This window comes from Oreochromis niloticus, unplaced genomic scaffold, assembly GCF_001858045.2.
Source record: "Oreochromis niloticus isolate F11D_XX unplaced genomic scaffold, O_niloticus_UMD_NMBU tig00000457_pilon, whole genome shotgun sequence".
Taxonomy (NCBI): Eukaryota; Metazoa; Chordata; class Actinopteri; order Cichliformes; family Cichlidae; genus Oreochromis; species Oreochromis niloticus.
In genome coordinates, this window is record NW_020327171.1 from 190,683 (window position 1) to 204,579 (window position 13,897).

General features: G+C 41.0%; 1 protein-coding gene and 1 long non-coding RNA gene across 2 annotated transcripts in view; both read right to left on the minus strand.

Moving 5' to 3' along the window:
* On the minus strand, positions 1–1,618 carry LOC112844613 (uncharacterized). Its single transcript, XR_003217348.1, has 2 exons — positions 1,313–1,618; positions 1–1,222 (listed from the first exon to the last, which is right to left on the minus strand). It is a non-coding gene; the product is annotated as an uncharacterized LOC112844613 (long non-coding RNA).
* A 5,581-nt stretch (positions 1,619–7,199) lies between these two features.
* Positions 7,200–13,897, minus strand: part of LOC109194345 (V-set domain-containing T-cell activation inhibitor 1) — a 28,306-nt gene continuing 21,608 nt past the window's right edge. Inside the window, exon 3 of the mRNA XM_025904243.1 lies at positions 7,200–7,526. Within this exon, the coding sequence (XP_025760028.1) occupies positions 7,300–7,526 (227 nt within the window). The 3' untranslated portion in view covers positions 7,200–7,299. The remainder of the gene's footprint in view (positions 7,527–13,897) is intronic.

Below are 13,897 nucleotides of genomic sequence, written 5' to 3' on the forward strand. Positions count from 1 at the left end.
ATCTTTCTGGAAAGTCTTAGTCCCCTTACATCTGCACTGAAAATAACAGCATTTCATAAAAAGAACATCATACCAACAGTCAAACATGGCGGTTGTAGTGTGATGGTCTGGGCTGCTTTGCTGCTTCTGGACAATTTGTCTCACTTGATGAACATGAATTCTGCTCCCTATCTGATAATCCTGAAGGAGAATATGAAGCTATCAGTTCATGCCCTTTAGCTCACTCAGATTATGCAACAGGGTAATGATGCAGAAAGCCCACCTCTGAAAAACTAAATGAACATTTTGCAATGGTGTCGTCTTAGCACAGACTTTAGTCTGAGCCCGACCTTAAACTGCTGGATTAAAACATATTGTTGAAATATAAATAAATATAAAAACATGTTTAAAATGTTCATGCTTGTACTTTCATCATGTTATTCAGACATGTTAACCTGTTGTAACTGTGAAGCTCATCAACTTCACACTTGGCAGAATATCACCCTAACAGTACTCTGAAAGACCAGGTAACAGAGAACAGAGGAAGATGAGACAGAAGGAGGAATCGACACTCTGGGAGCCAAACACATGTGAATACATGAAAATCTGTACAGAAACAATGAGACTTTAATGTGATAAAGGTTTCTGTGGCTTCTTGTTGAACATGTGTTTCAAAGGCTGTGTGCAGCTAAGACTCATTGAAAAAAAATAGAGAAAAGGCTAAATAAAAACCAAAGATTCAGAAAAACCAACATAATGCCTTTGTCCTTTGTCCTGTCCCAGCAGAGTGCAGCCTGTTAGCTGCACGCTAGCTTCGGGTACTCCTGGGTGAAGGTTAAACAAGAGGACATTAAAGTTCATTCTATCATAAAGAGGAAATTAATATAATAAAACCAAAGTTCAATATCTAGACAATGGCACCCGAGAAACTTACTTTGAACATCACTGTTTTCGATCTGATTATGTCTCCCTTTCTCCAGACGTAACATGTGTATCTCCCAATGTTTCCCTGTGTGGGGTTTTTCAGAGTCAGACTGATATCAGCACGATCCTATTGGAAAACTATCAGTCACACCAAAAGTGCCCGTGTCGCAAAGTCGACTTAAGGAGCGGCTCACGGAAGCAGATTCAGCCAAATGGAGAAGGAGAGCCCTGGGCGGATGGTGGCATGTCAACAATGTAGCTGAAGATTTGGAGAACATGTCCTCAAAGCCTCAGCAGCTTCATCCCAAGAGGCCTGAACCTAAAAAAGAAAGGAAGAAACAGTCTAAACAGAGCAAATCTCCCAGACTCGCTCTTCCCAAAAATGGCAACACGGCAGTTTCATTAAAACCTCTAGGAGGAGCTCCAGTGCCTCCTTTGACAGCAAAGTCACTGATCACTCCTCAGACTGTCAAACGCTCTCTGGCGGCGTTTAAAGACATTTTTGCTTCAGTCATAGAGTCTTCGACTGTGGACAGACGTCAGACTAACAGATGTGATGTCAGATCACGTCCGTCTGAGGAAATCTGTGTAGCAGGCAGTAACACTCATGCAGCTGACAACAGCCCAGACAACCAGGAGACCACACAAGACAGCAGGTATCAGCTACATGACATGCAAGGAAAAGCCTGAATTACTCTTAACCTCTGCCTTTGTTAGATTTTCAGTATATTTCTGACTGTCGTTCATCTTTTATCAGCAGGTCACAAGGCCACAGGAGTGGGCCGTCCTCCATGATTGAGCTGGAAGACTATGAAGACGCTGACAGCATAAGTGGGTTTTAGATTACGTTAAAACATTTTCCAACAGTTTCATCTTTTAAAGAACATTTTACAAAATTCTCTGAAAAGAAAGCTTCACTATAACATTTAATAAAGTGTAAAGACTAAAACACTGGCTGCTTCACTCGCAGTAAAAATGAGACGGGATGAGCTGAAGTCATTAAAATGCTTTTACTTTATATGAAAAAGAAATCTAATCAACAAGGATTTAATGTTATTGGCTTGTTTCCATTTTGGGTCAGATTTCAAGCTGATGCCCAGAACCATTAAGCTCTGTGATCATCTGATATTTCATTCATAATCTCTCCTAGCCTCAGTGTTTCTGATCCTGCAGGCATCTGCAGACAGTCAGACAAACCACTATAAAGTGCAGTGTTTGTGGACGGTCCTTTCTACAAATATTATAGTATCAGTAATTGAAGTGGGAACTTGGGGCACTTTTTAAAACCTGGATGAATAAGTAAATAACTGAGAGCTGGTTTTCACAATGATTTTCAATGTCAGACCAACTAGGAAAAAAACTGTCAGTCCCACAAACTACCAAACAGATAAAGAGACTCAGAAATGGTTTTGAATCAGAATCATTAGAGGAGGAATTTAAAAGTACTGAAGCTTTTCCTTTGTTGTTACATAGTAGTATAACCAGCTGAAGCCTAATCTAGTGTTTGTTGTGAAGGAATCACTGTGTCATGTAAATGAATCCGTCACATTTGACATTTTCGTCTGTCAAGCTGGCGATACGAGCATTCATACTGCAATATTTACAGCCCTAAAATGGTAGCCCTTGTTAACCTCAGTTGGCTTGAATATAAATGATAAATAACTGATAGTGTGATCACTGTTTGGGTGGATGCCCGAATGGTTTAAAAAACAACTTATTTTTTCATTATAAATATCTGCGTTTTATTTTTATTACGTTCCAGTTTCGCCGTCATCCAGGAGCCCAGTTCTGCTCTGCTTCAGATCTTTGTGCCCCTCCCCTCAAGCCGCTGATCTTACAGCGGAAGGATATGGCCAACCTGGCTGACTTGTTTAGGAGCCTCTGGTCGGCTACACCAGAACGTAAGACAATTATAAGAAAGAGAAAAAATAATTTCCAAATGTTGTTTTTGCACTGACTTCACATATACAGGTGTTTAAATGTCTGTTGTCTTTTACACTGTTAAATAAAATAAACTGTTTGGTCATAAATGTGGTTTCCTTAATGCTGAATTCTCTCGCAGCTGCTGTATTCCCATGGTCTACTGCGCGACTGATAGTTTGAAATCCGCTTCATAAGCGTGTCTCTTAACAGGTGCCATTTTGGGTACACAATACACACTATACGGTAATATTATATAATATACCGCTCTAGAGCCCTGTTATAGTTTACTCTTACACTCTAACAATTACTATGAAAACACCCAAAACTAATGCACAAAGATTCCCCCCACACACACTCTGCAGCACTGACCTCTGACTTCAAGTTTCACTTCTTGTTTATTCTTTAGCATACAGGAACTGCTGTAGACGGTGCAGGTGTAGGTGTTTGTGTCCCAGTCTGTGGGGTATTTCAGTTTCAGACTGAGGTCTCCAGTTTTCAGCAGGTCTTTATTCATCTGCGTTCGGTCTTTGTAAAGCTGGTCCTGTTCTTCAGGCTGGTCAGACACTTCTGGATACACATGGACCTTCCTGATGTTTCTGTCCTTCCACTCCACTTTATCCTCTTCAGACAGGTTAACTCTGGTTTTGAAGGGCAGCTGGACAGACTCCACCCCTGAATCCACCTCCACCTGGGGGACTGAGAGGACAACAAAGCACAACATGAGCTGAACAGGCAGCAGAAGCTTTTTCTTCCTCACCAGTTGGAGGTAAATTGCAGCAGACCCTTTCTGCATTTTGGATTGGAGTGGAGAAAGATTACCCACTGCTAGGTAAGAGAGGCTGGCTATACTTCTTTTATCACATCCTACTTATGTGAGGTAGTCTTTTCTGCTGGGGCTTCAATCAATATAAAAAAAACTACAGTTCAAAGCTGGACATTGAAAATGAACTCAGAGTGGCAGTTTTAAAACTCCACCCAGGTTTGAGAAGATCTGCAGCAACAAGCAGCTCACACCAGCCACTAAAACGATGTCAGGATTAAATGTGTTATTTTTACACAACAAACCTTTAATTTCTGATTTTTCCATTCAGGGAGTTGTTTATGTTTTTCACTCCATGTTAGATTTGTATTGTTGATTGCCATTTATGCTTAGAAATATTTACTCATATATGCTTAGAAGTATATAATCATTTGTAGATTGAAAGAATGTCTCATCCCAGGAGGTCTGTAACAACTCTGTGTAGTATGAAGAGGGGGGTGCGTTCACTCCTCCTCAGAGTGTTCTGGTATAGATCACACGTCTCCTAGGAGAGGTATCTTCTCTTGCTGATATATGGTATAGCAAACACACGTATATCTGTTTGAGTCTAAGAGCCTTTTGTGTAGATGGACCGCTAGACTCCTGGCATCAGCTTTGGGGACACACACATGGTATTCTTTGTTCACATGTATACCTGTGTAAGATGTCATATGTTAATGAACCTAAGCATATTCATGTAACCACAATAAAAGAGCAGTGTTACGGGAGAGCGGACGAGAGCAACTGGGGTCAAGGGAATGGCGCCTGTCCAGTTCTCTCCCGTGCACGGAAACATAAAGAATGTTGCCTACTCGTGTCTTGCTTTGCTGTGTAATTACATTGCCTTCAACGTTCCAGCGAATGGGTTCAAGCTACGAACCCATCACTCCATTTTACACGGAGGACCTAAAAGAATCACACTATGAAGATGGTTTGTTTTTCTGTCATTTAAAAGAGTTTTTTATTTTATTGAACCTGCAATTTATTGATGTTTAATTTTATTTGTTCAAATGTTTACAAAGGTTTCATGTGTGAAATAAACTGCAATGGATTTTCTTGTAAAACAAAGGGGGGTTAGCAAAAAAAGGTTGGGAACCACTGGGTTAAGATGATTAGAGATAAAGATGAAAATGTACCAGCGAGTGAAGAAAGTGTGTTGAGGAGATGGAAGTAGTTTGAGAGGCTGATGAATGAGGAAAATGAAAGAGTGAGAAGCACAGATAAAGGAAACCGTGAATCATTACAGAGGATTAGTAAGGAGGAAGTGAGGGCAGGTATGAGAACGATTAAGAGTGGAAAGAAAAGAGGGCAGTGGACCTTTTTGATCAGACTTTCTAACATCCTGTTCTTTAACAAGTATCCTCTCACTTTAGAGAGAACTGATTTTCACAAACAAGGGTGATGTGCACTGTCAGTAGAAGCATAGCAGAATACAAGTGCATGCATGAGAGGCAGACAGGTGGGAAGGTGAACATGGAAGTAGCAGAAGTAGTGAAAGTAGATGAGTTTAACTACCTGGAGTCAACCCTTGAAAGGAATGGACAATGCAAAGGGAGGTGATAAAGGAGAATGCAGGCGGGCATAGCTTATTTTTATTTATTTTTTTTGTAACGGTATGAACAATGAGAGGTGGTGGATTGGCCAGATGCTGGCCAATGTGTAAAAATAACTCAGTTGTCCGAGTGTCAGGTGAACTGAACTTCAGATAAGAAGTTATGACCTGCAGTCTATCTTCGTTGTGCTGACTTTTTACAGTCAGTTACAATAACTCGTACTGCGTGCTAGCTAGCACGACGGAGTTTATATACAGCTGATCGGCTTTTCTCTCTCGTTTCTTTATCGCCCACTTTGCGCCAGAAAGCACAAACCAGCAGATGTCGCACTAAACAACAGCAGCACGTTTAAGCTTGATCAGCTGTTGTTAGAATTTATTTAATATTACTTTCTAGTATCAGCTGATGTTTGCTGGAGCCACAGCTATAAAAGCTGCTGGTCATGATGTCGGTTTGTATATGTGGTGAGAGGGAAACATGAAGATGAAACCAGGAGATGTCCTTACTGAATCATCAGAGCTGAACAGGTGATGGAGAAACAGGTTTACCTTTTAGGTGACATGAATGAGTTGAAGGGAAGTTATGAACTGTTTCTGAGAGACAAATAACACCAGGATCCTTTTCTAAGTAGCTGACAGCTGGTAACTGTGCAGGGGCGGGTCTAGCAAAGTGTTGCCAGGGGGCCAGGTAGGGCATTAACAGGGAAAGGTGGACACAAAGAAGTCCTTTCTTATTCTCATTTAAAATATCTGGCTTTTATTAAATAATTATCTGAATCTTACAACCAAAGTTTTTATCTGACGTATAGAAATCATACATATATACCATCAAGACAGTGTACATCACTGTCACAACAGGCTTTATGTCTTTAATACCTGGTGGGCCGGTCTCTAGTCAAAATGCCTGGGCCAATTTTTTGTCCCAATCCAGCCCTGCAGGCAGGTGGATTGGGTGGAGATCTATATCAAACATGATGTGTGACAGAAGGAGAGCAGCAAGACTGTTAGGGGTGGATGCTGGAAGAGGGGGAGATGTAGGGAGATAACTTGTGGCAACCTTTAAAATGAGCAGCCAAATGGAGACATAAAGTCATCTGATCCAGGTGATTAATGAATGTGTATAGCCTCAGTATATTCATCCAGCGAAAAGATCTGGCACAGACACAATGTGCCTCAATTAACTGATTAATTTTGGGGACAGAGTCAAAGTGAACAAAGGCACTTTGATGGCACGACTTGGTCTCAATATAAAGAATATTGCAGAAGCTCAACATTTTTCCCCATTATCATCAGTGAATCAAGTTAATATTATATGAAATACAAGTAAAAACTAAGTGCACCCTGACCTCTGACTTTTAGCTCCACTTGTTTTTTCATCAGGATTTTTCCTCCCTCCTTGTTGTAGACAGTGCAGGTGTAGGTGCCTCTGTCCTTGTTTGTGGGGTATTTCAGGGTCAGACTGAGGTCTCCAGTTTTTAGCAGGTTCATCTCTGTTCGCTTCCTGTATGCTGGGCTTTGGTCTTCAATCCTATCACAGCCACTCAAATGGACTTTGTTGTTGTATCTGTCCTTCCATTCCACTTTAGCATCTTTAGGTATTTTTTTTGTTTTGGTTTTGAAAGGCAGCTTTACAGACTCCACCCCTGACTCCACCTCCACCTGACAGTCTGACGGGACAACAAACAACATGAACTGTACAAACAGCAGCAGCAAGTTTTCAGAGTTTTAAAGAAAGCTGAAGGACAGCAATTCTTTCAACTTCTGGACCTTTGAGTGACAGTTAAGGAGCCACCAGGGGACACTTGTTAACCACTAGTGTGTCTGGCACAAGAGACTCACCTGACATGAAATAGTGTTGAAATCTATATATGAGACCCCCAAAAAACACAAGAACAAGAAGAACTACGACAGCTGTGGCCCAAAGTGGAAGTTTTTCTGTGGAGAAACAAAAAATAAATGCATAAATAAATTATGACCTTTGAATTCTGAAGTTAATCTGAGCCACTGTCCACCAGCTCTGACCTCTGACATAGTGCAGCACTACTTTCTGTCTCAGGATGTCTTTGTCCCTGTAGATGGTGCAGATGTATCCTCCTGTGTCTCTCTGTGGGCTGTTTCAGGGTCAGGCTGAAGTTTTCAGCAGGTCTTCATTCATTTCTGTTCGGTCTCTGTAAAACTTGTCCTGTTTCATAAGTTTGCCACCTTTGTTTGAATACTCCTGAACTATCAAGAGTTCATGGTCAGAGTGAGTCCACTCCACTCTGGTGTTCTCAGGCAGGTCAGGTGTTGTTTTGCAGGGCAGGGTGACAGACTCTGAGCCTTCCTCCACCTTCACCTCCACGTGATGATCTGAAAGGACAAGAAACCACAATATCAAATATAGGACCAATAGCAGTCACACTCATGGCAAATGACAAGTTTCTGCATTTCTGACCTCTGACTTCACTAATGTGGCTCACTACTCTTTGCTTTGAGTGGTAACTAAACTGGAATTTATGAACTGGTGCTACAGCTACAGACAATTGAGGGATCATAATGAATGTTTCAGTGTTTTAAAAGAAATCTTGAGTTTTCATCATGGACAATATGTAAAAAGTCTACTGACATTTGTCTCCCTGAGCAGAGAAGACAACTCTGCACACCTAAAAGAATGCAATGCCATATACCACAGAGGCTGTATCAGTAAGATCTTATTTTAGTTTACTTTCCTGCTCATGTTTGTTGTTTCATTTTAAGGTTCGGTCCATTGGAAATCTTTCTGTTCGGTTAATCAAGACTGTTGCTGCTCCTCCAACCAAAGGCTGCAGCAGGCTAAACATGAGGACACAGATGACGCGCAACAATAAACGCATAAAATACACTTCTGTAACATTTGCACCTTTTATTCCACATGCAACTGTCCAATATACAAATCAGCACATGGGATCAACTATTAAACAAACGCACAGACTGCACAAACAAATAACTGCAACTCACAATGGCTGCACTAATTACTATGCCAAATGACAACTTGGCCTATGGCTAGTGATGTGACGTTCTGTATCGAGGCTTCAAAGCTTGTGTCGAGTAATTGAGGGGGCTTTTCCGCGATGCGCGTATCGAGGCTTGCTTTATTTATGGGAGGAGCTGAAAATGATGACGTCCGAAGCCTCGCTGCCCGGCTGTACCACGTGACTGGTTCAGGAAGTGGTTCGAACTTTGCCGCGAGGTATGACAGCGATATAAACCCCTCAGACTTCATTCAAAATGTGGGTGTTTGATGGAGAGTTGCGGTTAGTGAGAGTTTGGAGACAGTTTGGAGAAAGTTTGGAGAGAGTTTGGAGGTTTAGGAGAGTGAGGAGAGAAAGTCAGGAGAGAATGGAGCCAGCTAAGAAGAGGAGGATGTCCTCCCCTGTGTGGGAACATTTTGATCTTATTCCTTCCAACAAGGTATGTACATTTCTACAGAAGATGAATTTTCGTAATACTGATGGTGCAATACAATTTATGTTAAGCTGTCTTTACTTTTGTACAAGGTGAAGTGTTTGCTATGTGCCAGGGAGCTGGGATATAACAACAACACCTCATCCATGCTCAGGCACTACAGAGCTTTGCATGAGAATAAGGGGAACACTGATTGTGGAGCAAGACCAGGTGAGCCATCAAATGCCATGATAATATAGTAATGTTACTAAATGATAGAACAACATTATTGTCAGGAGTTTTCCTGTATTGCAACTCAGGTCGGAATAAAAACGCTCGGACAGGTTTAACGTGTACACGGTCGAGACTCAGGGAGACTCGCACTGTGCAATAAAAAGAAAGAGTCTTTATTCAGAGAGCACATACAGGAAGAGAGAAAATAGAACTGCAGGCTTCCTGTGTAACTTCCCCATTTAGGAGTCTGCACAGAGTTGCAGAGTTTAAGCTGAATACTGAAAAGAGCAAACACATTTAGATAATGAAACGTACTTTTAAGCATAACATAATAAAAATCCCAAAATCCTAAAAAATCTCTTCACATTCCCTCCTGTTGTACATAGTACATATATGTACATAGCAACCACTAACAGTGTATCAGCCTACGGCCACTTGTAAACATTATTAGCCAAGACATCATAAAATAGTGGGTTTTGTGAGTATGTTATATCCAAGTGTCTATCTCATTATCACCTTCTTCATTCTGTGACAGGGTGATGTAAGCATGAATTGAAGCAGAATAACAGTATTATAACACCAACAAAAACAAGTCCTTTAATCAGCAGGGACTTCCAAGAGCCGTTTAAAATCCACGTAAGCCAGTCTTCTGTGTTTGCGGCATAGTCTCGTTGTTGTGCATCCCGAAGTTGTCTGAGTGTTTTCAGAGCATCAGTCATGTTCGGTGAGTGCACATTATCTGGAATGTATGTGCAACATGTGTTGTTAAAGAGGACACTGTCCAGAGGAGAAATATTTTACTGCTATTATTTGTGGCTATTTCTATAATCATCATTACCATTTTAGTATTAATAGTGATGTTGCATTCAGATGCATTCAGGTGTTCAAATATATGGGTATTATATCAGTCTTTATTACAGGTCCAAGAAGAACCACTTTAATCTGTTGAGTTGAATCTATAATTTTAAAGGCTTTTGAATGTTTTTATATTCTTACACTGAAGTTCAGACTTCAGTGGGTGAGAGACTGAGTGCAGGCTGACAGGAAGTTACATGCTTTTGCAGAAGTGAAACTGAAAGCAGACGCTGAGTGCAACTACTGTGAGTAGGTTATGAAACTGTATTAAGCTTTTAGTAGAGGCTCTTGATTAAACATTTACTCAACATATTACATATATAGTTCCAGTTAGGGTATTACATGTAAGGATGAGCCTCTGTTCTGGTGACAGGTCAGAAGTGCAACGGGTGAGATGAGAGAGCATCTAAGGGCGAGACACCCATACACACACATACAGACACATATAGTGAGAGAGGTCATGACACGTACGCAGTACACAGCACGCACGCGCCCCCGCACGTGCACGCACACACAAATTAGATAGACTCATTTAGTAGGCAAGAGTTGAAATACGTTTTGCTTATGGCTGCAAAGTCGAGGCGTACGTGTTAGTCTGTTCCAGGAAGTACACCAGATGTCCCAGAAGATAAGCGACAGCGAAGACGGGCTGAGAGGAAGCACCTGGCTTCGACCCGAAGATGATGTTCTGTTTTAAACTATGTTAAAAGTCATTGTGGTTTTGAGTTGACGTATGCTATATTAAATCTGCCTAGCAACAGAAAAGGGGGCTGTACTATCTTAACCCTATAAAACCTTTGTCTAACTATTGTAAGTTCAGTTCAATCCTGATTGGGTTGTTGAACTCACACATGTGTAATTCATTAAAATGCCGTCTAATTCCACCAGGCTGGATCTGTGCTTATTTTTGGATTCCTCCTCAATATTTTTGAACCTTGACATTTGGGGGCTCGTTCCGGTGAGAGAGGGGAATTTAGGTGTAGACGGAGAGATCCGTGGTCCGTGGTGATTAGATGGGCAGATACGAGTCAGTGGTCTGAAGTGAGAGACAAGCCGGCTTATCCAAAGGTAAGGCACATACCTGTTGAATTTTCCAAAGTGTGCCAGAATTGGACATGACAAAATGAAAGTCTACTCACTGAAAATTACTGGTGAATGTCTGTTTTGATTTTGGTGATAATGAAAGTAATAAAGTACAGTACTGAGAAAGTTAAAAGCGGTTGGAGCCGCTGAGAGAATTAAGAACGGTTGGAGCCGTTGAGAGAATTAAAGCAGTTGGAGCTGCTAATTTAGTGTGGTAGGGAATTGGGTCATTTTGTGGGTTGGAGCCCCATTGGTTATGCAACCCTTAAGAACTTTCTCGGAGGTGACGCTCCCTGCTGGATAGAGAAATCTATCCTTCACCTAGCTGCGACTAGGGATAGTTTCGGGCAACATTCGAGGAGGACTTGGGAATCTCCAAAACTGTTGAGGGTTGTCCTTAATCTTAATCCTGTTTTGGGTGTAGATTGTTGTTTCAAATTATTCTAAATTTTTCTAGAACGACAGCGGCGTCTGTTAAGAAGCGCATTTTCTTGGAGGCAACGCTCCCTCCTGGGTAAAGACGTTTATCCTTGACCTACCCTGAAGAGTAGGGATAGTACGGTACGACAAGCCGGGGAAAACTGGGGAATCTCCAAAATTGCTAGGAGTTAGAGTCTCCTATTGTTGCGCTTTTTTGGCTACCTGTAAATTAAGTTAGGGCTAGAAATGTGGACGGAACGGTTCCGGTGAATTGGTCGCAAAAAAGTCAGGGACTTTATCGGTTGGAGCCGTTATGGTAAATTTATCGAAATTTGTAGGAGCTAAGAGGCCTAAATCTGTGCAGTTGTAATTAATAAGACGTCTGTAATATAAAATATGAGATCTATATAGGAGATCCGTCTCTGTGTCAGCAGTGCACTACCGGATGTGCACTGATGGTGTGTTCATGTAAATGAGCAGCGGTGACGCGCAGAGAGGGTGGTTTCAGTTTCGAGAGTATTGAGCTTTATAACTATTGTTTGCCAATATTGCTAAATGCCTGTAATTAAGAGGCTGGTTTTGCTTATTACGAGAGTATAAATACAGTTTGAATATATTAGTGTGGATGTATAGTAATTGACTGAATTTTGATAGATGTATATATCTTGAGCCGTGAAGGCTGGTGGGTTTATTTTTCAGTTATGTGTGTGTGGTGAGAAGCTGTGAGGATGATGAGAGGTTTCAGTTTTTCTTTTTTCTTTTTTGACTTGCTCTTTCTGATTATGGAAGGCATGTCCAAGATACTCGCATGAAAGCGTATTTTGAGTGATTTTAACCGAGTGAATGCTGTCAGTATTTGATTTGAGTGACTCTGCGTGATCTGTCTGAGTGAGTGGAAAATGGAAGTTTGAGAGAGAAAAGGCAGTGTGTGTGAGACGAGTCATGGCGTCTGAAAGAGGTTAGAACATTTAAAAGTGTGTATGAAATATATTTCTTTTGTGATGAAAAGTAGGATGTTTTAAAGTTTGAAAGTGCTTTTAATTCAAGAAATGCATGAGTGATGGTATGAGAGGTTGAGTTTATTTTTATGTTTGAAAGAGCTCTATTTAAAAGTGTGAGTGAAATGAAGGTGTATTGTTTTTTAGATCAAGATTTAGTAGAATTAAAGAGGGTTTTTAGACTATAAATACAAAGAGAGACAGACTCTGCAGAGAACAGGAAATAGTGAACAGGAACTTTGCATGCCCATAAAAGGAACTGGGTGTGTAAAGAAAGAACACAGAGAGACAGATGAGTTACCTCTAGGCACATGAAGCAAATGAAGCCTTTAAGAAAAAGAAATGAATATAATACTAATTGTATGCTTTAGTGTGCCAATACAGGTGGACTTCTCTCAACATTGAACTTTGAGTAACCGGCAAGAAGGAATAGAGGAACAATTGGGGAAAACAGGCCACTTTTTGGCTGAAATTTTATAGCTTCACCTGTCACTTTGTCCTTGACCCTGAGAAGAAGTTCAGAGGACAAGTCAATCTCCTGATGAAGACCGACAGAACATCGTGGACTCGAATACAGCAGGCAAACGACAGTGCCCCTGATCCATTAACACTGATGACGACTGACGACCAGCAGAAGCACGTAAGAAAAGCAAAGCTGTAACATGTGCTGTGAATTACAGGCTGGGCAGTTGAACAGTGGGATAAAGAATTGTGGAAGAGCACTGGACATTGAGTGTCATATTTGCCATGCTTGAAGTAGTCTTGGAAGAGAAGACTGAAAAGCCGGACGGGAACTTAACTTCGAAGAAGAATACGGAAAGATCAAAACAGAGAAGAAACAGACTGTGTTTGCTGGAGCTTTGAAGCTCGAACAGGACACTGTGAGAAAGGGATGGGGTCCAGTCTCAGGTGAAGCTGGACGAATTTGACTGCGAGAATATAGGATATAATTGGATTGAAATTGAAGCCTGAACTCATGATTGTTTAGTGATGTCCACCACATCACAACAAAGAGGTAAACACGAATAGAAAACACACCTATGTAAATTGTTACATGTGAGATTATTTTTGAAATGAATCAGAAGTGAGATAGTTTGAAGCTAAAGCTCAGTGAAAAGATGCATAAATTAAGATGATCACATGACATGCAACGGAGAAAGCAGCTTACATTCAATTAATGTAGATTGCAAGGAAGAACACGCTTACATGCATGGCATAATTGGTATTTCTGATCAGAGATAGAGAAATGGGTCGTTTAAACACTTGTGATAATAATGAAAATGTCTTAGTTTGTTATTTTCAGGAGTAAAGCAGAACCGGATCAACTTTCCACAGCAGCAGTCAGAAGAAAGTTAGAGGTTAACATCAATGGATAAGTTAAGGCAAGTTTCTGGTTGAATTGTTCACAGAATCATGTGTCCATGAACCTGGAAAACAGGCCCTAGCTCCTGGCTGAAGACTAGGAGTGCTTTATTTAAGGTGGGAAATTAAAACAGAGGGTTAGTAATTCGGGGAAGGAGAAAACTGACTGTTTAACTGGAGAGTTGAGAAGGTGTCTGACAGACTGCGAAGCCATATATGCAAAAATAACACACACAAACAGAAAATGCATTAACCTTACAAAGACAAGCTCATGAGGAGTAATGCATAGACACTGATTGAAAACCTGGCTAAGAACACAAGCATATGCAATGAAGATCAGCTTGCTACTTGTATGAGTGAGAGAAT